Raw genomic sequence first — 26290 nt, forward strand, 5'->3', positions numbered from 1 at the left:
AATAAAAGCAGATGTTCCGACAGATTAAAATTGTAGCATTTTTTGTTTCGGAATTATTTTATATTAACATGGACATTGAAAACTTTTTTTTCCATCATAATTACAGTATAAATCTCTAAATAATTTCATAAATAAAATCAAGGTTTTTTCTACAATATAAAATAATTGGTCTAAAAGTCACATTAACCAGACAATTGATTTTCAAGCAGATTAATTTTATGCAATCAGTTTGAATTATGATTCCCTTTTCACGAATCCAAAAAAGAACTCCACACTTTTCTTCTTAAACTCTTGACATGAAATAAGCAAGATTTGCAATCGTTATTGTAAACAAAATTTGCCTCCATAGTTTCCCTTTAAATTAAACAAGTCTTAAACTTTTGAGAGATCTCAGACTCAAATCTTATCCCCCGTTACCATTGTTTCGAATATTTTCAATTGTCAGGACGCAGGGACAATTCTTTCCGAGAAACAAATTTTGTACAAGACCTACTAACATTTTTTTTCTGACGACTATGCCTCTTGTTTATATCCTAAACTAAACTATCTTACATTGCGGAATCACCCTTGTGTTCTCATAACTATCGACTTCTGTCTTCCCATCCCTTACTGAACTCTTCTCTATCAGGTATTGATCTTCTCAACTAAGTCATCTAGTATCCCTTCAGCTAATGATTATGGAAAATAGAAAATATGTCCATTCAGGGAACCACAAGTAAGATTGACAACAGTTTGCAGCAAGTACCAGATGAATAGCTGCTGGCAGCTAATGAAAGCGTAATTAAACTCATTCAGATTTCAGACCGCAATGGATAAACTCTGTTCGAACCCCATAACACCCTCATGACACCAAACTTTGTTTCAGCCTCTGCAAATGTAGTGCCAGTGGCTTCTGATGGATAGGGTAGCCGCATGCCTTTATCAGCTTTGAGCTCAGAAACATCCACAACGCAGGTGGCTGATTCCTCCAAACTCTTCCCATACCACTTACCATGCACCTGAAACACTTTTCCTCTGCCAAGTTCATCACCTCGTGCACCAACAAGCATAACATACTGACCTGCATTGCAACGACCAAATTCTGGAGAACCAACATCAACAAATCGAGCCAGAGAAGGCTCTGGTTTATTATCGCCTGAAGCTATTCTCGCAGCAAGTGATACGTCACCTGGACTCTCAGGTGAGTCATAGGACCCAGGTACTTGCCCTCTTTGCTTTTCTAGGACAGGATTGTCAACATCACCTCCTGCTGCGCGAACATCCCTAGCTGTGCGAGCAAGCCTAGCTTTGCGGTTGTTCAACCTAATACAACAAACATGAAATCCAATTACAAATCAATCCGGATAATGCCAATTGCTTAATAATTAAGGCTTCACAACCGAGTTGCATGTAATGTTTCAATATCCAAGAAATGCACAATAATATTGAAGAGACCAATAAATTCAATGCTCTGTTCCCCATCCCCACTAAGCATTATTAAAATATAATTACAAAAATTATTTACCTACTAATAGTTTAGAGCTTTGGATAAGATAATAAACAGGTCTCAATAATTTGTTAAAGAAATCTTGATATATGATATATGTCCTGAATTCCAACAAAAGAGAATGTATAACAAGAGAAACAAAAAATACAAAATTAAAAAACTATATGATAAAGCTTCATAGAGGCATACCAATTTTTAAGCTGTGAAGATGTAACCTCGGAACCCTGGAAAACATAATGCAAGAAAGTATCAGGAATTATGTCAATCAAATATTACTCAAAAATGATTATTTGCTTTTAACATACATGCACACTTAGTTTTTCAGCCCATGATTGAAGTGAAACTGCATTTCGCTGCATGTCAGGCTCATCTTTGAGTGCCCTCTCAATCAGCATCACCTGTTTATCATTCATTATTGTTCGCTTCCGTTTTCTCCTTTGTGAAAGCTCAATCTTTTCATCCTCTGGATTTTCCTCAACCGCAGTTCTTTTAAGACGTTCATTTGATTTTGAAAGTTCTCCAATATCCATATGATCAACAACATTCTTTCCTTTTGCAGAACTAGTATCTGAACCACTTGTTTCAACATTCTGAGCATCCTTGTCCATATCTCTTGCTCCTCCTGATGCACTTTTACCAGGTATGCCTTTATCATCCACCTGATTTTGCCTATTTAAGCCCTTGCCTTGATTTGTCTCTTCAACTCGGGTATTATGTTGGTCCATGTCCGGAAATGAAGAATTCTCAGACATTCCTTCCTTGAAGTTACCACCCTTCTTATTAAGATCAGCATGTTCTTTTTCAGTTAAAGCTGGTGGACATCCCCCTGCACTCTGTGCCTCCTAGAGGAAATCAAACTTTTTTTGAGTTACTAAGTTCAGGACAAGCTACATGCTAACCTAATAATAATCCAATTTGAGAACAGTTTTACTTGTATTTTATTATTTGACAGGAATTTTCTAGTTCTAAAGTAGATATAATTTTAATTACTTTATGAACAAAAATGTAAAAAATACAATTTGATCATTAAAATGTTAGTAAAAAAAAAAACTTGCATATACCTGATAATGTTCATTGATGTTGAACTTAGAAATCTTGTCCCAAGATAATGACTCCTCAAATTTGCTATCCTGAGTTTTCCCAGCAGAATGATAAAGGCACATTTATACAAGAACATGAAACCATCCGAGTAAAAGAGAAAAAGATATATATCGGAAAAAGACATTAATGTTTCAAATTATAGGAAAAAGATTTACTTGGACTTGATTTTCCCCAAATCCATTAGCTGCAAACAGTGATTGTAATTCACCAAAAAACACTCTGCAAGCAATTCACAAAACAAAGTTATTTGTCAAACTAACATGACATTTATGACAATACAATTCGGGACCTTAGGAGCTAAAATAATTACAGAAAAATAAATGGCAGATAGGCTTAACCAGGGAGCAGAAGTGACTGGGGATGGGGGAAAATGAAGATGAGAGGGAACAAAGTCACCCAAAAAATATGAAAAAAAGAAATGATAGAATTAGAAGTCGATTTCCAAAAACATTTGTTGTGAATAGTTTAAAACTAGATTTATTAAAATTTTGGTTTGATTTTTTAATGTCTGGTCCATCCCAGCATCAGATTTACAAATTGCAGACCATATTATTGCAGGCGCAATATTATACTTGCATAGCTACCCACAATTGCAATGTAAATTTTAATCACATGAACTGTTGCAATGGAGCAACAAAATCGCAATTGGACTGCAAAATGACCTCAACACCATTCTTTAAACTATTTTGTCACAGAAAACAACAGTTCAGACTTTAATTAAAATGAATAAAAATATATACAACCTTGTAAAGAAAATATGTCAATAATTAGAATAATTATAGAATTGCCTTTTGCATTTGGTGCAACCATATAATAATTTTACACACTAGCTCTTGCCATCTGCATAACAGCTGCAATGATCACTCTCCTCAGCATGATAGTTATTCTTGTTTCTCCAATCTCCAAATAAATTGAGAAGATAGCAATGCAATTATTTTAATTTTTAAATACTTCTTACTAAGTAAATTTAGAAAGGGTAGAAAGAAATACCCAAAACTGACTAAAGTTAATTGTTGGAAGTCTAACATTGACTAGAGATAAAATCAATTTATATATATATATATATATATATATATATATATATATATATATATATATATATATATATATATATAAAAGTGAATGCAAATCTCACCTTACAAATCAGTTTCATAAGGTTAATTTAGGCCTAAAGTCCACCTCTTAACATGGTATCATAGTCATGAGTTAAAGTCTATCCTAACGAGATTTGTTGTTTGTTTGGCATATTGTTCCATATGCTATTGGACCACTCATTAATGTTTAGTCTCACATACGAGAAGTATATACCTTAGCGTGAGTGAGGTGTGTTGAAAGTCCTACATTGACTAAAGATAAGGTCAATTTAGAGTATATAAGCGGGTGTAAACCTCACCTCACAAGCCAGTTTTGTAGGATTAAATTATGCTTAAAGTCCACCAGCCGGTCGTTGTTAGAACCTATCCTAGCGAGATTTGTTGTTTGTTGGATATATTGTTTCACCAACTATCATGCCGCTATCAGACCACTAATTAATGTCTAGTCTCACGCTCGAGATGTATATATATCTCGGCATGAGGAAGGTGTGTTGGAAGTCCCCTATTGACTAGAGATGAGGTCAATTTAGAGTATATAAGTTCAAATATCACCTTACAAAACCAGTTTTGTAGGATTGAGTTAGGCTTAAAACCCACTTATTAACACTAAAAAATATATATATAAATGGTAAATGCTCCAAAATCAGAAGAGTGTATTCTATGCCATTTTGTGTATATGACATAATCTCCATTCGAAAATGAAAAAGAATGTTCAAATCAACATAATCCTTAAAAAACATTCCTACGAATAAAACAAAGAAGGTGAGGTTCCTCAATTAGCCTCAGATCATTTTCCAGTTTAATCAAGTGGTATAAGGAGCTACCATAATGCTCATGCATCACACTCAACCCCACTTATATGCCTTATACATGCATAACCACTTAAACAAGAGTTTAAAATCTGTCACGCTAAAGGCAAAGTACATAGTGCTACAAAGAAATCTAAAAGAAGGTAACCTTAAAAGTTGCACATCCTCCACATTTAAGAATTTTGGAATCAAAGATTCTGCATGACTTAACAATGAGCCTACAAAAAGTCATTACAAGTAAGAAAATAACCATATATTGCTCATAACTCCAAAATAAATAATTGAGAATGATTATTACGAAGGTTTTTGCAAGCAATGGCAGCTTTAGGAGCATCAGAACCAAAAGAAAATCCAGGTAGCAAGTTAGATAGATCCATTTGAAGGCACTCCATGACCTTGAGAACAAAAAGGTTCCTCTCCTGCTCTGGGGATTAAAATTACGAGAAAAAAAGACAAGGATAAATGGAATGTGGAAATACATATACCGGTAAAACAATCAAATATGGCTCAGAAATTTTGGGAATACTGACTAAGAACCAACCTTCGCATATGTTGGGAACAAAACAATGAAGGTTTGCAAAGAACTTGACAAACAATGATGTCCTATGATGTGCATAAGAAGCCTTAGGCATGCTGTTAGGGACTAGGTTGAATTCCAAATTTGTAGCTTTTCTTACATCTAGTGTAGTATTATCTAAAATCCATCCAACTGCAGCAAATATATCATATTCAAGACTGGCATCTTCCTCCATCTCTGGCAGATTAGATGAACACCAACAGGATAAAAAATCTCCATGGGAGAGTGAAATTATTGCTGTCAGAACTTTAGTCTGGAATCACATGCAAAGGAAAAAATCAAATTTCCTATGGCTGATTGTAATATGTCTAATAAATCAAGTAAAATATCATAAAGCAGCAGTTATAAATGAAAAGATAAAACAAGGAGTGCATAATATCTTGTCTCTAATTAAATTTAGAGTAGTTTTACAAACAAAACAGAATGATGTTTATACCACCTAACACTATGTTTACAGCAAATTGGATGTGTATGTGTAGTCAATGATACTAAAACAAGTCAACACTAATATAAAATGGACTTACAAAACAAAGTATCATGTAAGATCGAAAGTTTGAATCATCAGAGAAGATGTCAGCAAGACGCATTGCATTGAGCTGTACAAACCCCATTGGGTCACTTCTGTCAACAGTGAGATGCCCTGGATCTCTTCCAAAAGCTTTCTTCAACAAGTCAAAAACCTACATCATTCATCGCAAGTAATAAAGAGAGTGTCATGCTTTGTGGCATTGATGCATACTGCAGACCATAAAAGATTTGTACATTACTCAATAATCCATATATGTTTAGTACTCAGAAATCAAAACCCAGTTTATAATCAAATGACAGGAAGTAGCAGAAAAAGTTGGCAACAATTTTCATTGGTTATCAGAAAAATCTCACCAAAACTGCTTCCTTGTCTTGAATAGTTTGCAATAAAAGCTAACAGCAGAAACCTAACCTCTAATGCAACAGATTTAGCCAAATCCAAACTTCGTGCTGAGCTGGCTACTTCATCAAGATAAGAAATGCTTTCTGCTTCACACAAACTCAGCAGCTGAGTAAAGAAAGCAGTGTTGTGTTGTTAACAATAAGCATAAATTATAAAGTACATTAAAAAAATCCTCTATTTGGTCCCCCAAAGTTAGATGTGTCACCTAGTTAGTCCTTCAACGTCTTATATCACCAAATTAATTCCTCAAATATTTAAATAATAACCATATTTGTCCTCCAAATATTTTGTCAATCTATTTGTCCCTCAAATATTTAACCATCACTAAATTAGTCGTCTTAAAAATCTACAATGTCATCATTTTTGTCATTAAAGACTAAAATGGTGACAAAAAGATTCTAACGGCTAATTTGGTGATAAATTATCTTTTAGAAACTAATTTCGCAGAAAAATCTTGTGAGGACAGAATGGAAACAAAAACTAATCTTTGATAGACCAATTTGTAGTCAAATAACTTCGGATGACTAATGTGATGACACACATAACTTCATAAAATCAAATTGAGGCTTTTCTAAAGTTAAATCCAATGAATTATAGCAAATTTTGTAATTGGACTCACAATAGATAGTATTTTAGCCTTTAGCCTAGAAATAGCAGCCATGACCCTGGATGGAAAAGATGGCTGAATGTGTAACTTCAAAATGGATCGAGCCAGAAAAAGAATGCTTCCCTTTTCACATAATTCCTGTAAGTGGAGCAAAAACACATGAGCTCATGCAGATATATATACATATAGAGCTCAACAGCTCATCAATGAACCAAATCAATGCAATGACCTTAAGCATATCCACTACTGACTGTTGAAAGTATCTAGTTTGTCAAGTGGAATTTCCAACACCTAAAACTTTTACTTCTCCCTCTATATAGTTAATGCCACAACACAGTAACTAAGAGTTGGTAGATTAGCCAACTCTAAAGCAGATTAACAAAAATCATAGAATTTTGGAACATAGAATTCAAAGCATTTTATGAAAGAGTTCCGAAACCTAAAAGTATTCAAGATATAAGGAGAACAATAGAGTATTCATACTAGATAATATGGGCATAAAAGAAGGGCTGCTTATAAATATTAAAAGAAATGAGAACATTATTGCTTTTATAGGACTAGCATTAAAACTTCTAAATCAGAAATTTGAACTCTAATCCTCAATGTTGACTATTCTAAGAAAGCTTCTTCTCCATAGGATCCTCAGTGTCAATCCAGTTTAATTAAAAAAATTAACTGGTGAAGGAAATTAAATGCATAAAACAGTGTGATATTTGACGGAAAAAAAAGTACGAAGAATATTCCATTAGATCTAGACGCAAATAAGCCCACACAAAAAATTACGTAGAGGTAGGTCACTATTCCGTTTTAGAAAACTACCTGTTATTATCAACAGAGGTGTCAAGTGTTATACCATCAAGCAAGAAAAACTCATGGTTGAAAATTTATATCATAAAAAAAAAAATTGGTTGTGATGCCTAGAGAAAGATAAAGCTGCTAAGGAAGAGGAGAAGATCTAACAATAATTTTTCCAGGGAAGTGGAAAAAAAAAGTGATACAAAAAAAAATTATCCTTCTTAGAAAGGAAAAACTACCAACCAACTAAGAAAACAAAACAAAGTGTCAAGCACCATGTAAATAGACAAAGAGACTTGATAACATGTGCTAGCCAAGCACAACAATGAGTAAAAATGTCCAAAATTGACACACTGCTACGTTTTTGGTTGTTTCTCAATTAAGGGGGAGAGGGTCGTTTTGAAGGAGAGTAAAAAGATGTAAACTGCTGGTGACGTTTTCTTTCTAGAAGAAAGGCATATTTACATAACCTTAATTGAAGGAATTTGGCTAGAATTTGTTTACGTAGCTACCCAATTTCAATAAATTATATAACAACCAAGACAGGGGATGCAACCAAGCTCCTTGTCTCCTATCAAACTCTAGACGAATTTTGTCAAATATAAATATACATTCAGACATATATCTATCTATCTATATATATATATATATATATATATATATATATATATTAATACACATACATACATATATTCAGAGACACAGATTTTCCTTTCCATATTTAAGAAGATTGTAAGATTCGACCTTATTCTTTAGCAGGCGCTCCTTAAACAATTTCTGTTGGCAAAGTGCCTGAAGAAACTGCAGAGAAGCTTCACACTGCTGGCACAGATAATAAACTATTTGTTCTGCAGTAAGATTTGATTCCACAGAAACATCTTCTTGATATGCTCCAAGTGTATTCTCAAGAAAACTAACAACCATGCGAACTGATCCAAAAGCTGCATCCATAAATATGTCAATCTGTCATATAATTCATGATTAGCCACAGAACCACAATGTATTATCAGAAAATAAACAAAATAACATAGTTAATAGATGTATTTATTAGACATAATAAAACCATTCATATGCTTTCACCTCATACCTTAAGCTTTTGAGGAGAATTGGTTTGAAACAGAGGTTAAAGGAAAAAAAAATATTATTAGCTGACTGGAAAGAAATTCTAAAATGCATGCAACAACTGGATTGAAAGAAATGATACCCAATTTGTATTGTGTTCGTTTTTATTTTTTAAGTTTAGAGAGCAACAGAAATTTCAGATAGAAAAGTGAAATTTAAGAAAAGAGATATAAATAATGGTAACATTATAATAAGTTTGTTTTTAAAAAATGCAACAAATGGACACTAACAGAATAATATTTCTGAATCGAGTGTCCAAAACATAGGGTGGAAATGAACTTGTACCTTGGGGTGCGCAAGCAATACATGAACGATATCTTGCCATTGTGTTGAAATGAACCCTGTCAATAGATGTAAATTGCATGCAACAAGAGTTGAATGCAAAAGAGGCATATCACTGAAAGCATGGCATTCCTGCAACATGAGTTAATCTTAATATAGAAACAAGACAGAGAAAGATCGTACTGTAATGAACCAAACAATTTAAAACCTTTCTGTATCCACCAAGAACAATTAGCATGTAGAAAACCAAGTCAGTCAGCTGTTCCATAATTTTCACATCATCTAGCAAAATCTGAAATCATATTGTGATACAAAAATCAGAACCACAGCATCACTATAATTTTCAAAAAGCAATACACACACATTGAATAAAGTGTGCAGGGTCATGAAAACTCAAAAATACTTATATTTCTTTGCCAAACAATGACCCCCATATTAGTATGATGTGAACTGCAAAGAAATTAATGTAATAAAAGTAAATATTCCATGCAGGTAAAAAACTCCTACCAACCTAATCCTTTATTTTTAACAAAAAGGCATTATTTAGTGTCCGACCAATGCTGTTCAAACTAAAGAGGAATTTTAATAAATATCATTCTTCAACATTCAAATAATGTGTCTTTGCCACACACGTGGAAAACACAAAAAATTTTAACGACGAGCAAATAAGATAAATTGTAAACAGGCTTATTAATATTAACCTGCTCGAATTTAGAATTTCGGGAGGCTAAATCACACAAGGAATGCAATAGTCGAATGCCACGTAACAAGTATCTGAACAAGGCTTCATTTCTGACAGCTGACATCAACAGGGTACTGAGATGCAACGGAAGAGATCCCGCAAGTTTTTCCATATCAATCTGTGCATGTTACAAAAAATAACAATATGATAAAAAAAATATCAAATAGCATTATGAAGTTGAGTATAAGACAACCTTCAGCGTTGATCCTTTTTCAGTAAGGTGCTGAATAGTGAAATTTTCAGAGTCTCTCAATAATTTATTGAGATCCAGAACAGTGACCCCTTGCAATTCCTTCACTGCTGATATCAAGCTTATTGCCTGTTCAAGTTAATAAATAGAAGATATTCACACTCCAGCCGTTGAGAATGATAATAGGGGGTAGGAGGGTCTCATGGATCCAAGTTATAATTAAGAGTTAACCACTTGCCTGTGCAGCACTGCTCGATGATTCTTCCTTGGCAATCCTCATTCTTGAGAAATGATAAGAAGACTGGAAAAACAAACATTGCGTCATTATCAAGATGCAACAAAACATGTAAGACACATACATAGATCAAGTAATTAATATCCAAGGGCATGACTTGTAAGCCTAAGATAATAGAACATTTTACAATTTGGAACAGAAGTTGTCAGTTCATGTCAACAACACTAGGAAGAGCCATAGGCTTGATGGCAGACATTTCTTGCTCCCAGAACAGGCTAATATTTCATGAAAAAAAATGTATCGATGAAGCACAAGAATTTTAACTATTTTTCAATGTCGCATCTTGTTTAGTCATCAAAGCAGATTTAGCTTCCTCTCCAGAGGGCAACACATGGGCACACCACATGTTCTAAATATGAGATTGACCTTCAGTGCACAGAATTACAAAGCATGAAGCAATTCACCAATAAAACAAATTTAACATCACAAATTCATCTTCAAAGTTATAACGGGGTAGGGGGTTCTCCAGTATTCCGGTCCGACATCTATTACTGCAATCACTAAGTTTAGCATTTATTAAAAAAACTCTTTTACCTATCTAAATTTTCGTAATTTTGTTAGAAATTTGGGCAAATCACTAAAGAGATAGTATTTAGTACCCACAGCAATTACACTTTTCGGATACTGGACAAAACATGTAATTTGTCATCAATAATGTTCATCTAGGTCATCCAGCAATCTCCCCCCTATGGGACATATAACTTATATAAGATCTCAAAAATGGAATCAAATAAAATACAGAATCATGCATTTAATCCCTTAACCAATCTGTAGAAGATATTGATGTTATCTCAAGAATTTCCTAACCATGCAGATTATGCAAAATGTTATTCTGCTTAAAAAAATGACACAGACAATAAAAGAAATAGATTTATAACTCTTACAGTGTCTCCGGTTTTGATAGCCTCAATAAAACCACAATCTAGGTCACAAAATTCTAACCATGGAAAGAGATTCATAAATCCAATCATGAAAAACAGTGACCAGAGAAAATTGGTAATTACCAAAGCTTGAATATTGACCCAAACGATAAATCTGGTTTCATAAAAGTATCTGTCAGTGTTGTTTGGCACTGAGAAAAAAGGATGCAGCAGCTCGAGAGGATAGAAGGGTTAGTCCAATAGGGTTCGTATGATGAGAAAGTCTAGTCGAGTCTTCTAGTATGTCATTTTATACACGTAAAACGTAAGCAATTCATTTACCATTTCCCAGTGCAAATATTGACTCATTAACATAACATTCTTATACTTAAAATTACGTTAAATGTTTGTAATTCTTAACGAGAAATGGGAAAATTCTAAATTTTGATATATTCTAATTTTTAAATTTAAAAAATTGATATAATCGTCTTAACTTAATACTAAATATTTTTTTAGTATTAAACAATACTTCAAACATTTTAATAATAAATCATTCAAACATCAGTTTAAAACATTATTTCACAAGTTAAAAATAATTTTAATAATTAAATTAAAATAATTATATTTATTTATTTTTAAAATTTAAAAATTTAATTATATTAAAATTTGATATATAAACACATTTTAATTTTACGTCAAAATTTAAAAATATATTTGATTTTTTAAAAGATTATGTTACACGTGTTTTCAATTATTTACATATAATAAAGAATTTTGTTGGTTATAATTTTATTTTCCTTTTAATTGTGAACATTTCTATCTTTTCGTTCTTTTAGCAAACAAGTATTAACATGAACATTTCAACAGGAATATTTATTTCAATTAAATTTCACATTAGAATATCACCCTAGTTTCAATTAAATTTCATCCTTGTTTAAACTTTTGTAAACTTCTTAACAAGAATACCAAAATTTAACTCTTTAATCAATGTTCAATAGTAATAGCATATAGTTATTGCTATATGTTTTAATTTATAACAATTAATAGAGGTGATTATCATCTTTGTTTGGTGTATGCAGATTTTGTTCAAAATTATCCTTTTAAGATATATCTGTTTCTTCTACTCTCACGTGAAAGATTTTGATACTTACAAAATTATCTTTAATCGAATTATATTTTATAATTTTCATTAAATATAAAACTTTGTAGGTTTAAATATATAATTAAGAATTCGTAAAAGTAAAGGGTGTCGTCAACACTAATCTTAACTAATGAGATGCATGGTTTATTGTTGGTGTCTAAAATTATGAATATGTAATTGTGCATCACGTTAAGTGTTCTTATGTGATTGTATGTTGGAAAATGTTAGGTTTGTAGGTGGCTAGAGTTTATTGTCATTTCATACATTAATTAGATGAGTCTAAGAATATACAATATATGAGTTTGTTAATATATTAGTTAGATTAGTAACAATATGTTAGACGAGTTTATTCATTCACATAATAGATGAATCTATTAATACACATTAGACAACTCTCTCAATTCTATGACGACATTATTCAAGTTTGTTTATATACTAATTAAACTAGTTTTACAATATACATTATTCAACTTTGTTTATATACTAATTAGACGAGTCTAACAATACATATTAGACGAGTACGTCCATATACTAGTTAGATGAGTCTAACAACACATATTGAATCAGTTTGTCATTACATTGATTAAACAAACATAACAATATACATTACATCAATTTATTCATACACTAATTTATATTCTTAGTGAGTCAATACTACATATCCTTTACACATGTTTAGTTTCTATTCTATTTTTGCACATGTTTTATCTTTTGTATTTTTACAAAGTCTACTATTTATATTTTCATAAATATAAAACATTGTTAATGATAAATAAATCACTAAAAATATTAAAATGACAAAAAATAATCATATCAAATGTGAATCCAAAAAATCCAATTGACATCCACCAAAAAAAAGTCTCCAATCCAAAAAATTAAATTTGCATCCATAAAAAAATATATCTCATATTGAGTAAGAAATAATAATAATTTACAAGAATAAAAATAATTCTAACAAAGTTAAGTAAAACAACAACTACTATCAATGTAAATGAAAAAAAAAATAAACAACTAGTCATCCTATCAACATGTCTTAATCAAGTTAACTAAAATTAAATTAAAAAATACAAAGAAAGTAAATATGAATTTATAAAATATATTTTTTTTTATAATTTTTTATTCTTAACTGAAATTTGGAATTTTATAATTTTAAATATCTTAATTATTTTGCATAAATTTCTATGATTTCAATTCCCTTATTTTTTTTTTCTAAAATAACACATTTTATCATAGAATGTTTTAGATTATCTAAAAGAAACAATTATCTCTTAAAATTTCCCATCCAGATGTATTAAAGAAAATAGAAATATGGGAAAGGTAGAAACAAACACCACATTAGCTCTTTAATCATGTTACAAATATCAAACATCCTCAAAAACTAAGATTTCAATTTCTACCAAAATTTCAAAACTTCTAAGAAGAAAAAAAAAACAATTTATTTTTCTAACCTCACCATTCTTGATTTCTTGGTCTCCATCTTTTATTTAAACCAATCTAACAACTTCTAGCCTACCACAGACTAATTATCATCTCATCTACATTTTAATAGTAAGATTTTAATTTTAAACAAATAATTAATAAATAAAATACTTAATAATCAAATGCACAACCTTGCAGGTTAATGTCTCTTGTAAATTAAATCTCAATTAAATTAAAACAAATACCTTGTTATTCAAACATTAAATTAAAAATAAGCTGCAAAAACTATATAGTTACAAATAAGTATCATTTAATACAGCGCGTGTAAATCTTAATTATTTTTTATTATCATTAATTGAAGTGTTTAAAAAGAGAAAAGCAGTTGAATTACCTACCTGCATTGATTTTGGATGAATCGTGAAGTGTCACTAAAATGCTTCCGTTTCTGTTACACTCACTTTTATATATACCCACGGTGTTTTCACGCTTCGTATCAGATATAAGTGTAAACTCCAAAATCTCTCTGTAATCTCCTGGTCCACTGAACAAGCGAAGAAGATGGAGATTGGTCTTTCTCCCAAGTTGGCGAAGAAAGTTTATGAAGGCGATGGTGGGTCTTACTTCGCCTGGTCCCCCTCTGAGCTTCCCATGCTTCGCGAAGGTAACATTGGTGCAGCCAAACTTTCTCTGCACAAAAATGGGTTCGCCCTTCCTCGATATTCTGACTCCTCTAAAGTCGCCTATGTTCTTCAGGGTATCTTCGCTCTGTTACTTCTTTTAATACGTTCAATCATTGTCCTGAATCAATTGTGTTTTTAATATTATACAACTGATCCGAATTATTGGTAGGAAATTTCTCGGTGGCAATTATTTTCTTCTGAATTTTTATTGGATGATTCTTTTCCGATGCATCGATTTGTGAAGGTAACTTGTCGTATGTGAAATCGGATATTGATTTAATAGCTGATTCGAGATTTTATGTTAAAAAAAATGGGATCCTTAGTGTAATCTCATTTTTGTTTTGGAAATTAAGGATTTAATTAAATATACTTTTTGACTTTGTAATACTTGTTTTGAAGTCATGTTTACCTTGACCTAACCGTATTTTCAAATTAAACTAATTTTTTTTAAGAGTGTGTTTGTATTTTATATTTTTTAAGAAGATTGCTTAGGTAAAGAGTGAGAGAGATTGAAAAGGATGAAAAGGGAAGATGTGAAAAAGTTTTCTCTATTTCTGTTTTGTTGGTTTTTAGAACAATTATTTTAAAATATTTCTCAAAACTTAACGAAATTAATAAGAAATTTATTGCTGATCAATGTGGGATTGATTTAGATGAGTTTATTTTTATATTTTTATATTTTTAAAATTCATTTATTTAGAAAAGTTTATGAACCTGAAATAAGACAAAAAGGGGATTAAATAAGCCCTGAGTGATTCTTTGTTTCAAATTATGAATTTATGTTATTGTACTGATTATTTGTGAATTTATGTATTTTATAATTTTATTATTTATTTTTTTCAAAATGTAGCTAAAGAAGGTTGCTTAGATAAAAAGTGAGAGAGATTGAAAAGGATGAAAATGGAAGATGTGAAAATGTTATTTTTATTTTTTTATTTCTGTTTTGTTGGTTTTTAGAACAATTATTTCGAAATATTTCTCAAAACTTAATGAAATTAATAAAAAGTTAATTGTTGAGTTTATTTTTATATTTTTAAAATACATTGATTTAGAAAAGTTTATGAAACCTGAAATGAAGTGATTATTGTACTGATTATTTGTGAATTTGTGTTATGTTATTGTACTGATTATTTGTGAACTTCTGTTATCATTCCATAGGAAGTGGAGTGGCTGGAATAGTGCTGCCTGAATCAGAAGAGAAGGTTGTTGCAATCAAGAAGGGGGATGCGCTCGCACTCCCCTTTGGTGTTGTAACATGGTGGTATAACAAAGAAGAAACTGAGTTGATTGTTCTGTTTCTTGGGGACACTTCCAAGGCTCACAAGGCTGGTGAATTCACTGACTTTTTTCTGACTGGTTCCAATGGAATCTTCACGGGATTTTCCACTGAGTTTGTGGGCAGAGCTTGGGACTTGGAAGAGAGTGATGTCAAGACCCTTGTTGGAAAACAATCGGGCAAAGGGGTTGTGCAGTTGGAAGGAAGCATCACACTACCCGAGCCTAAATCAGAGCACCGGATTGGCATGGCCTTGAACTGTGAAGAGGCTCCATTGGATGTTGACATCAAGGGTGGTGGAAGGGTTGTGGTGTTGAACACCAAGAATCTTCCCTTGGTTGGTGATGTTGGGCTAGGGGCTGACCTTGTGAGGTTGGATGGAGGAGCCATGTGCTCTCCGGGATTCTCTTGTGATTCTGCTTTGCAGGTTACTTATATTGTTAGGGGTAGTGGCCGGGTTCAGGTTGTTGGAGTTGATGGTCATAGGGTTTTGGAGACAACCATAAAAGCTGGTAATTTGTTCATTGTGCCAAGGTTTTTTGTGGTCTCAAAAATTGCTGATCCAGAGGGAATGGAGTGGTTCTCTATAATCACCACCCCTAAGTAAGCCTTTCTCATCACCTTATTATTGTCGATTCATCTTATTTGTTATTGTTATACATTTTCAGTGCAGAAGTAAGTAACTATTCATTTGATGTTCTCTTTGTTGCTAGAATGGATTTGATATTGGTCCTAACCATGTAGTAAACTTAACCCTTTTTAGTTGATTTATACTTCAAACTTCTACACTTTAATTCTGGTCTTAATAGTTTCTTTTAGAACCCTTCATTAATCATAGATGAAAAGTGCTGATCCTAATGTACTTACTGTCTTTATTTGGTTGGAAAATGAAAACGCCATTGATGAACAACTATTCTGTATTACTTGATGAAAACCATAAATTTAACTTGATGCAATGATCCTTTTTTACTAACCATAATTATTTTCCCTTTGGCAGTCCTGTATTCACCCACTTGGCTGGAAGTTCTTCTGTGTGGAAGGCTTTATCACCTTCTGTTCTGCAAGCTGCTTTCAATGTAGATTCAGGAGTGGAACAACTGTTCCGTTCAAAAAGGACTTCCGATGCTATTTTCTTCCCTCCACCAAATTAGAATAAAAATTCCACCAATCCACCATTATCGTTTGGTTGTAAAGGTTCCCCCATCCCGTCTGAACGGAAAATAAAAGGGGTAACGGAATAACCAAATTAGTGGAATTACTTTACTGTTTGAAAGTCTTTTCTTTATTTTACTCGAATTATTTCACCTTACATGCTCTTTGATCCTTTCTTTTTAACCAACTTTTATTCTTATTCTTTTATATCATTCAAGATAGTGACCACAGTTATATATTCCTAAACAACAGATACTGGAGATAGATGCTTATAATTACAAAAAACCAATATGTATTATTCAAACTCGAACATTTTATGTTTTTTCCCCATTCCATTTTGCTGAAATTCTATAGTCTACTATTAGAACAAAAACATTCTTTTCATATATCATCGTGTGCTTGCTTGTTTAACCAAATCATATATTATCATATATATAAAATAAAACATTTCAAATATAATATATCATAACAGTTAAGAATATATCACTTGAGCAAAACTACTTTGCTTGAACGACTTTTATTCACTAAATAAGGAAAAATTCACACTCAAATTATACACTCACTTGAACGAAATCAATTTTTGTGGCATCCCAATATTATACTTCATGCAGGTATAAAAATTAAGACGTCAACATAGATGATAATAGAAAACAGTTAGAATAATAAAATAGCAAATAAGGTTCTAAGAAATTAAAATTTAAGGATTATAGTAATCCGAAATGTAGAAGAAATTTTAAAACGTGGAATACTAAAGTACTTCAAAATACAAGAACTGGAATTATTCAGATACAAGGAAAGCTATGGAATTCCTAGAGAGACTAAGAAGTTGCTTCCTCATTCCCCTCCAGGACATTCTCCACTGAGGCCTCATTCTCCTCTGCTCACATCCAAGTGGATGATCATTGCAAAAGAAAAAGCATGCAACAAACACAAACACAAACAAGCAAGGGTGAGCTAATTATATAAAATCATGCAACTCAATTTAAGCATATACATACAAGAAATAACTCACACCAAATAATTTCAGAAATACAACCTAAGCATGTTAATTTCTAGACTTGATCCGTCCGGACTTTAAAATGATAGTTGGGCTATGGCGAGTCTTGCACCCGTGGTGACTTATGAAACTTGGGTTCCCCACCCTGCCACACTCACGAGGTTAGTCCGTTCCGCACTGTAACATGCTTAAAAGAACAGGGGCAGAAAGGGGAATGCACAAATAAAATAAACACAGGGCAAGAGATGGCAGAGAATGCATGCAGCAAAACCGTTAGGAGAAGCACACGTCACAGGAAGAGAAATCAGTATTTGGAGGATTTCGTTTGACGGAGGACACATGTTTCTGGTATGAATCTTTCTCTCATCTTCTAGACTCTCTGAACATTCCCTCTGCTATTCTCTGCTCACTCTGAAATAATTCTCTGCTCACTCTGAAATAATTCTCTGCATCAGGTTGGATCATTACGCTTCCAGATCAGCCATCATCGACCCATTCCATTATTCTATTACTATTGCATTGTTGTTGTTTGGTTGTAATAGAATAGAAACTTCACTGTTATATATATACACTCTACTATACAGTTTTACAATAAAAAGAATTACATACGTTTCATTGGTGCTTTCATTGCTCTTCATGGCTGAAGCTACACGGTTGAAGGATCTATAAGCTGAATTAAAAACCCAAGGTAGTGAGATTCAAAGGTTGTTGGACCGATTTGAGCTGCGAGATCGTCAACAACGCGAATACAATGCACAGAAAGAGGCGGAAAATCAGCATCGATTTGATCAAATACAAGCAACATTGGAACGCTTGTTGCTGGAAAAATCAACCCATCAACAACATGAAGAGTCGACGACGAACGCTTCACCAGGCCCGTTGAATGTTGCGCTTCCTATGAGGAATATTTCTCTGGAGTTTCCTCACTTTGATGGAACGTCATCCGTGCTTAGTTGGATTTTCAAGGCGGAGAAATTTTTCAACTATCATAATACTCCGGATTTGGCTAGGGTGGAGATAGCGGCTATGCATTTTGAGGGTGAAGTGGTGCCATGGTTTCAGATGTTACAAAGGTTAGCTGCTGTGAAGACGTGGGTAGATTTAACCCGTGCTCTTGAGTCGCAATTTGGACCTTCGCCCTTCGATTGTCCAATGGCGGAACTGTTCAAACTGCAACAAATAGGTTCGGTATCTGAATATTATTTGCAATTTATGTCTCTGGCAAATAGATCAACAGGTTTAAGTGATGAGGTGCTGTTAAATTGTTTTTTGAGTGGGTTAAATGTTGATATCAAGCGAGATGTGATGGCCCTATCCCCAATTTCATTGTTGAGAGCGGTGGCTTTGGCAAAGCTATATGAAGATAAATACAACCCTACAACCAAACCATCTTTCCTTAAACCTATGGTTTCCACATCTGCCATGAAACCTCTGTTTCAACCTCTGCAACAAAATTCTCAGAATCAGAGAAGTCCTCTGAAAACAACCCTTCCACCTCTGTTACCCACTCCGAGTATTCCTCAACTAAAAAATAGCAATGTGAAGAGAATTAGCCCGGCGGAAATGCAATTGAGAAGAGATAAAGGCCTTTGTTATTTTTGTGATGAAAAATTCACTTTTAATCACAAATGTAGCAATAGACAACATCTTTTCTTGCAATTAGAAGAGGAGGATGTGACTGGGCATGGGCAAGATACTGTAAAGGATCCAGAAAAAGGGGATATTCCAAATCTTTCAGTGGAGGAGCATCATCTATCACTAAATGCTTTGAAAGGGGGAATCAGTGTGGGCACTATTCGGTTTTTAGCTCACGTTAATCAACTTCCTGTGCAAGTCTTAATTGATGGTGGTAGTTCGGATAACTTTTTGCAGCCAAGGATTGCAAAATTTCTAAAACTTCCAGTAGAACCGGCTTCCTTGTTTAAAGTGATGGTGGGGAATGGGAATTACATGACAGCTGAAGGAAAAATTGACCAACTTAAGGTGCAGGCACAGGGTCATTCCTTTATTTTTCCTGTTTTCTTACTACCAATCTCGGGTGCAGATTTAATTCTTGGAGCTAGTTGGTTAAAAACAATTGGTCCTCATATTGCAGATTATGATGCTTTGCAATTGAAATTACTTCATGAGGGCATGTTTATTACATTACAAGGAGACAAGGAATTGGTGCCAGCTCAAGCCCAATTAAATCACATCAGAAGAATGGTGCAAACTGATGCTATAGCAGAAATTTACAATCTGCAATTATTGGACGAAAATCTCAACTCTAATACCTTAATGGCAGCACAGACAGATATGGAACCTGAGTTAGCTCTTTTGTTGCAGACTTATGGTACAATTTTTGATACTCCTCATACATTACCTCCTCCCAGATCACATGATCATGCTATACCCTTGTTGGAAGGCTCTAATCCGGTGAAGGTTAAGCCTTATAGGTATCCTCATAGTCAAAAAGAAGAGATTGAAAAGCTGGTAGAAGGAATGCTTAAGGATGGTATTATACAGCATAGTAAAAGTCCTTTTTCTTCTCCTATTATTTTGGTCAAGAAGAAGGATGACTCATGGAGAGTTTGTACAGACTATAGGGCTCTTAATGCTATAACGGTCAAAGACAGTTTTCCCATTCCAACAGCAGACGAACTGATAGATGAACTTTTTGGTGCTTGCTACTTCTCTAAGTTTGATCTTAGATCTGGATATCATCAGATATTATTGAGGCCAGAGGACCGACACAAGACAGCTTTTAGAACCCATCATGGCCATTATGAATGGCTAGTTATGCCATTTGGATTGACTAATGCGCCAGCTTCCTTTCAGAGTTTGATGAATGATATATTTCAAGGGTTGTTAAGGAGATTTGTGTTGGTTTTTTTTGATGATATATTGGCGTATAGTTGCAATTGGAAGGATCATTTATACCATTTGGAAGTTTTCCTTAGCATCTTGCAAAGGCATAAACTCTTTGCAAGGTTTTCTAAGTGCAGTTTTGGAGTGACACAAATTGACTATCTTGGGCATACCTTGTCTGGTTCTGGAGTAGCTATGGATGATAGCAAACTCGTTGCAGTTCGTACCTGGCCGCAACCTTCAAATTTAAAACAATTGAGAGGTTTCCTTGGCCTCACAGGATATTATAGAAGATTTGTGAAACAATATGCGACTATAGCTGCACCCTTAACCGAGCTCCTAAAGAAGGATGGGTTTCACTGGACTGAAAAAGCTACTGCAGCTTTTGAACAATTGAAGATGGCAATGACATCTGCTCCTGTATTGGCTATTCCTAATTTTAAAGAACCTTTTGTGTTAGAAACGGATGCTTCGGGAATGGCAGTAGGTGCTGTCCTAAGTCAGAACCAGCATCCAATTGCTTATTTCTCCAAGAAAATGTCACATAGAATGCAAAAACAATCTGCATATGTAAGAGAGCTGTATGCAGTTACCGAAGCCTTGGCTAAATTCAGACATTATCTCCTGGGCCACCATTTTGTCATTAAAACTGATCAAAAAAGTTTGAAGCAATTGTTGGAACAAACTCTCCAAACACCTGAGCAACAACAGTGGTTGCCAAAGTTCTTAGGATATGACTTTGAGATACAATATAAAGCTGGGAAGGACAATATTCCTGTAAATGCTTTATCAAGAAGTTTTTTCATGGCCTGGTCCGTGCCACATTGTGTATGGCTTCAACAGTTGGTGGAGCTTACAAAAACAGATTCGAAATTGTCTAACTTGTATAACCAATGTATTCAAGGTCAAGGTCCCAATTCCGAATATTCTGCCAAGGATGGTATTCTTTTTTGGAAGGGTCGTATCTTGGTGCCTAATAATTCCACGCTTATTAACCAAATCCTGCAAGAGTTTCATAATTCTAAGATTGGAGGGCATGCAGGTATCACCAAGACAACTAGCAGAATTGGAAATCAATTCCATTGGCCTAATATGCAACAGGACATTCGCAAATTTGTCAATGAATGTGTGGTTTGTCAACAAGCAAAGGTGGATCACGCTTTACCTAAAGGGCTACTGCAATCGTTGCCTATTCCTCAACAAGTTTGGGAGGACATTGCAATGGATTTTATCACCCACCTTCCAGCTGTTACGGGGTATACAACAATCATGGTGGTGATTGATAGATTGTCCAAGTTTGCTTATTTCATTCCCTTAAAATCAGATTTTTCCAGCAAATCTGTTGCCGAAGCATTTATTGCTCAAGTGGTAAAGATCCATGGAATTCCCAAATCCATTGTATCTGATAGGGATAGAGTTTTTATTAGCTCCTTTTGGCAACACTTGTTTAAATCTCAAGGAACAACTTTAGCCATGGGATCCGCGTATCATCCTCAATCCGATGGTCAAACGGAGAATCTTAATAAGACATTAGAAATGTATTTGAGGTGCTATGTGTATGAGAATCCTAAGTCTTGGATGAATATGCTGCCTTGGGCCCAATATTGGTATAATACGTCTTTTCATCACAGCTTAGGAATGACTCCCTTTCAAGTAGTGTTTGGACGATTTCCTCCGCAGCTTGCACGATATGACCAAAATCAAAAGGATCCCCTGTCAGTCAGAGAAGCTTTGATAGCCAGAGATAAAATCATTTCACAGTTAAAGGCTAATTTATTGAAGTCTCAACATTATATGAAACAACAAGTAGATAAAAAGAGGAGAGACTTTCACCTACAAGTAGGAGATCTTGCTTTAGTCAAACTGCAACCATACAGGCAACAATCTCTGGCCTTTCGTAAAAATCATAAATTGGGATTAAAGTTTTTTTGGACCCTTTGAGGTGATTGAAAAGATAGGGTCAGTTGCTTACAAACTCCAGTTGTCGGACACAACAAAAATTCACCCAGTGTTCCATATTTCCTTACTTAAGAAGTTCCAAGGTAGTCCACCACAACCATATCTTCCTCTGCCATTAACTACCTCTGAGTTTGGCCCCACTGTGCAACCTTGGAAAGTATTGAAGTGTAGGGTGATAACAAGAAACCAGCAGAAGGTGTCACAGATATTACTGCAATGGGACATTTTAGAGCCTAAAGAAGCTAGTTGGGAAGATGTGGAGGAGGTGAAAGAAGCTTATCCCTTGTTCAACCTTGAGGACAAGGTTGTTTTTGATGAAGAGGGTAATGTAACATGCTTAAAAGAACAGGGGCAGAAAGGGGAATGCACAAATAAAATAAACACGGGGCAAGAGATGGCAGAGAATGCATGCAGCAAAACCGTTAGGAGAAGCACACGTCACAGGAAGAGAAATCAGTATTTGGAGGATTTCGTTTGACGGAGGACACATGTTTCTGGTATGAATCTTTCTCTCATCTTCTAGACTCTCTGAACATTCCCTCTGCTATTCTCTGCTCACTCTGAAATAATTCTCTGCATCAGGTTGGATCATTACGCTTCCAGATCAGCCATCATCGACCCATTCCATTATTCTATTACTATTGCATTGTTGCTGTTTGGTTGTAATAGAATAGAAACTTCACTGTTATATATATACACTCTGCTATACAGTTTTACAATAAAAAGAATTACATACGTTTCACGCACCTTGAGGCATACTGGGAGCCCCAAGACTAAGGACCTCCTGCTACTCCTCACCACATGGTTCAACCTCTCTAAGTGAGTATGATTGACCATTGGAGCGTCAGAATGACTCCCAAGGCTGAGCCCCTACTTTCATTTTAAAACACTAAGAATCTCACCTAGAGATTCTACATTTGAAACTACCATAAGCAACCATGAAATCATGTTTCAGTCTTTCTCAATTCACACACCTTTGAATTATAATCAAACCACATATTTAAGCCTTAAATATCAAATCATATATAACAAAACATGCTCCACAACCAATTTTAATCATCTCTAATAGACGATATTGTCATGTTATTACCAAACAGTAATATATACCAAACAGTAAGATAAAAATTATGAATTATATGTAAAAATAATAATAGCATAATCTCTGAAAACTAAAACAATTTTATCACTGCAAATTTAATATACTGAATGAAATAATAAATAAATAATAAAAAAAAGAAAACAGCTTGCATCTTATTCTTTTGATAGATTCATAAAAGTATAATACATATATATATATATACATATATATTACGTTACCTATATATATTATATATATTACGTTACCTATATATATATATATATATATATATATATATATATATATATATATATATATATATATATTATATATTACGTTAGTTATAATACATTATATATATAACGTTACCTATCTATATTATATATATATTACGTTACTATAAATATTTATATTTATAATATTAAACTAATATATATATATATATATATATATATATATAATTTATACATTAATAATATAATATATTATCATACGTATTATCTCTAAATAACTTACAATGTTCCCTTAATTATGAAATTGCTTGCTAAATTTTTCATTACCACAAAATACTTGTTCTCCACTTTACATCGCTACTCAATTGGTCACCGGAGAGGGTTCAGATGTCTGAACGCATCAGACTCACCTTCGGCGCTAGCACATATGACTAGTCACAACTGACTGAACCAGGCCAGGGCTGCTCTATGATCAGGGATGTGCCAACTCAGGTTTTTTAAGTCCCCTCTATCCTACTAACAAAGAAAGGCTCTCAACCAATTTTAATTAATTTATTTAAGTTACCTAAACTAATCTGTTGTGCTCTAAACCTCAATTGCCATTTATATATATATATATATATATATATATATATATATATATATATATATATATATATATATATATATATATATATATTATTTCCTCTCACGGTAATCTAAAACAATGACTGTATACCTACTTACTACCCATATCAATGCCATTACAGAATCTTACTCCAAACCCTCAAACCAGATCAATTTCAGCCAACCAACTCATTCGAAATAGATTAAAATAATCATATCACAACATGCACAATTCCACAGTTTCAATTATAACACCCAATACAATAAAAGTTATAACACAGTTTCACAAGAGTACACTAGTTCAATTCAAACCATCCTATATACTGAAAATCCAAAATACCGTACAAAATCGCACGACAGTCCAAAATTCAACATGCATACATATACAAATCAGATTTAAGCAATAAATTCAAAGAAAAATAATTAGCTCCCTTCACCTGGTGGGTTGCTCAACACAGTTCACAGATGCTCTAACAGTATCCCCTACACCGTGCGAAACTGTACAGAACCTATGAATCACCAAATAGGTGCTAGACTTTAGCTCTTTGAGTCGGAATAAACCGAGAATGAAAGACAAAATCACACAGGGCACAGGAAATCAGAAAATGGTACAACCTAGGACAAGAACAGTGAAGGGAAAGAGGGAAAATCTACTTACCCACTGGAACGCAAAACCAATCGGATGGTTTGGTAGCTCTTGACTCCAGGAACAAGAAAACACCACCAAATTAGGATTCAATCGGTGGAAATGGCTGGAAACCTAGAGAGAAGTCAGAGCACTTGAGTTAGGACAAGGTTTCTGTTCTAGAGAGAGGAATCTGTGAAATGAAATCTGAATTGCAAGGAAAGAGCCCCTCCCAAGGTTCAAGTGTCCTTGGATCAATGGGTCTGGCTTGTCAAATTAGGGCCCAATGACTTTATAAAATCTTCAGACCATTATAATTTTAAATGAGAAAGAATTGCTATGACATTTTTCAATTAAATCTTTGTCAATAACATGCTTTTGTTCTTTAATAGTCAACATTTTATCATAAAATATTTAACAATTTCTTTTTGTAAAAAGTATTTATTAATTTTATATTAGCAAAACTTTAAAATCCAATGAATCTCAAAATATTGTTTGGATTAAAAGTTTAAATTAAATAAAAATCAAACTAAATTTAGCATATATTATTTGCACAAAAAAGAAAGCTAGCTCCTCTCTTGTAGCATCGCAATGGAATACGAATTTGGACCGGTTAAAATCTCTCTTTACATTCGATTTCCCCTTCCATCCTCATTTTACACTTACACAAACTTTTGCATCTTATAATAGTGAGCTTTTCACAAATGTTATCATTCATTTGTTTTGTTTATCATTTGATGCGAGTAACGTTCATGCACAGGTCATTGATCTTCATATTTGTTTTCCACGTGTTCTGGTATTTTCCTTTTCCAGCAGTCCAAGATTTAGCCAAAGAAATAAAAGCAACCAAACATCAGGTACAAAGTTAGATAGCCCTCTTTTCTCTTCCACACAAATAATGCTGTGTCATAAATTGACCATTAAGATCAATTTAATTAGTTTCAAAATCAAAACCAAAAGATGAAACACCAGGCGTGAAATATTAGTCCTACTACAGTTAGACCCCTGAATTTGACTCCTTTTACATGATTTGGTTCTCACGGGTTAGAACAAAAAAAACCAACCCTCTAGAAAAAATCCATAGCCCAAAATATTTATAAAAACTTCATGGATCAGGATCAATTCATGAATTTTTTTTAGAAAAAATATTCATTTTGAATATAAGAAAGTAATGGCTGATATATTCATTTTGAAATGTCTCTCATATTTTCTATCATATCATTAGCTTTCATTTTATTTTTGTTATTATTAACTTATAATCATAATTTATTAATGTATTATTATATTTTTGTCAATAAAATTAATTTTCTACTTCATAATTATTTCTATATTAATTAGTTTATGGATGATGCTTTATACAATTATTTCTTAATTTTCAAGTTTTGA

At 33.4% G+C, this 26290-nt stretch overlaps 2 protein-coding genes and 1 long non-coding RNA gene across 5 annotated transcripts; 1 reads left to right on the forward strand and 2 right to left on the reverse strand.

The window, feature by feature from the left end:
• Positions 1–390: 390 nt before the first annotated feature.
• LOC108333999 (nodulin homeobox) lies at positions 391–11181 on the reverse strand. Of its 2 annotated transcripts, XM_052870486.1 has the most exons (19): positions 10916–11028; positions 9983–10037; positions 9740–9873; positions 9506–9664; positions 9013–9096; positions 8808–8936; positions 8145–8363; positions 6618–6743; positions 6008–6103; positions 5592–5747; positions 5032–5320; positions 4789–4914; positions 4639–4708; positions 2743–2806; positions 2548–2616; positions 1792–2328; positions 1676–1710; positions 1169–1302; positions 391–1060 (listed from the first exon to the last, which is right to left on the reverse strand). In XM_052870486.1, the coding sequence occupies exons 1-19, from the start codon at positions 11000–11002 to the stop codon at positions 792–794; spliced, it is 2838 nt and encodes a 945-aa protein (XP_052726446.1). In that variant the 5' UTR covers positions 11003–11028; the 3' UTR covers positions 391–791. The 2 variants fall into 2 exon arrangements, with proteins under 2 accessions (XP_052726446.1, XP_052726448.1); XM_052870488.1 differs by lacking the exon at positions 10916–11028 and adding an exon at positions 11036–11181 and having other exon boundaries at positions 391–1302.
• A 2668-nt stretch (positions 11182–13849) lies between these two features.
• On the forward strand, positions 13850–16716 carry LOC108333195 (11S globulin seed storage protein Ana o 2.0101). 2 transcript variants are annotated; one of them, XM_017568568.2, is made up of 3 exons: positions 13850–14112; positions 15290–16010; positions 16405–16716. In XM_017568568.2, the coding sequence occupies exons 1-3, from the start codon at positions 14010–14012 to the stop codon at positions 16556–16558; spliced, it is 978 nt and encodes a 325-aa protein (XP_017424057.1). In that variant the 5' UTR covers positions 13850–14009; the 3' UTR covers positions 16559–16716. The 2 variants fall into 2 exon arrangements, with proteins under 2 accessions (XP_017424057.1, XP_017424056.1); XM_017568567.2 differs by having other exon boundaries at positions 13852–14205.
• A 497-nt stretch (positions 16717–17213) lies between these two features.
• LOC128194788 (uncharacterized) lies at positions 17214–25197 on the reverse strand. Its single transcript, XR_008246153.1, has 3 exons — positions 24938–25197; positions 24717–24788; positions 17214–17436 (listed from the first exon to the last, which is right to left on the reverse strand). It is a non-coding gene; the product is annotated as an uncharacterized LOC128194788 (long non-coding RNA).
• Positions 25198–26290: the final 1093 nt, after the last annotated feature.

The sequence above is a fragment of the Vigna angularis genome, chromosome 11, assembly GCF_016808095.1.
Source record: "Vigna angularis cultivar LongXiaoDou No.4 chromosome 11, ASM1680809v1, whole genome shotgun sequence".
Classification (NCBI taxonomy): domain Eukaryota; kingdom Viridiplantae; phylum Streptophyta; class Magnoliopsida; order Fabales; family Fabaceae; genus Vigna; species Vigna angularis.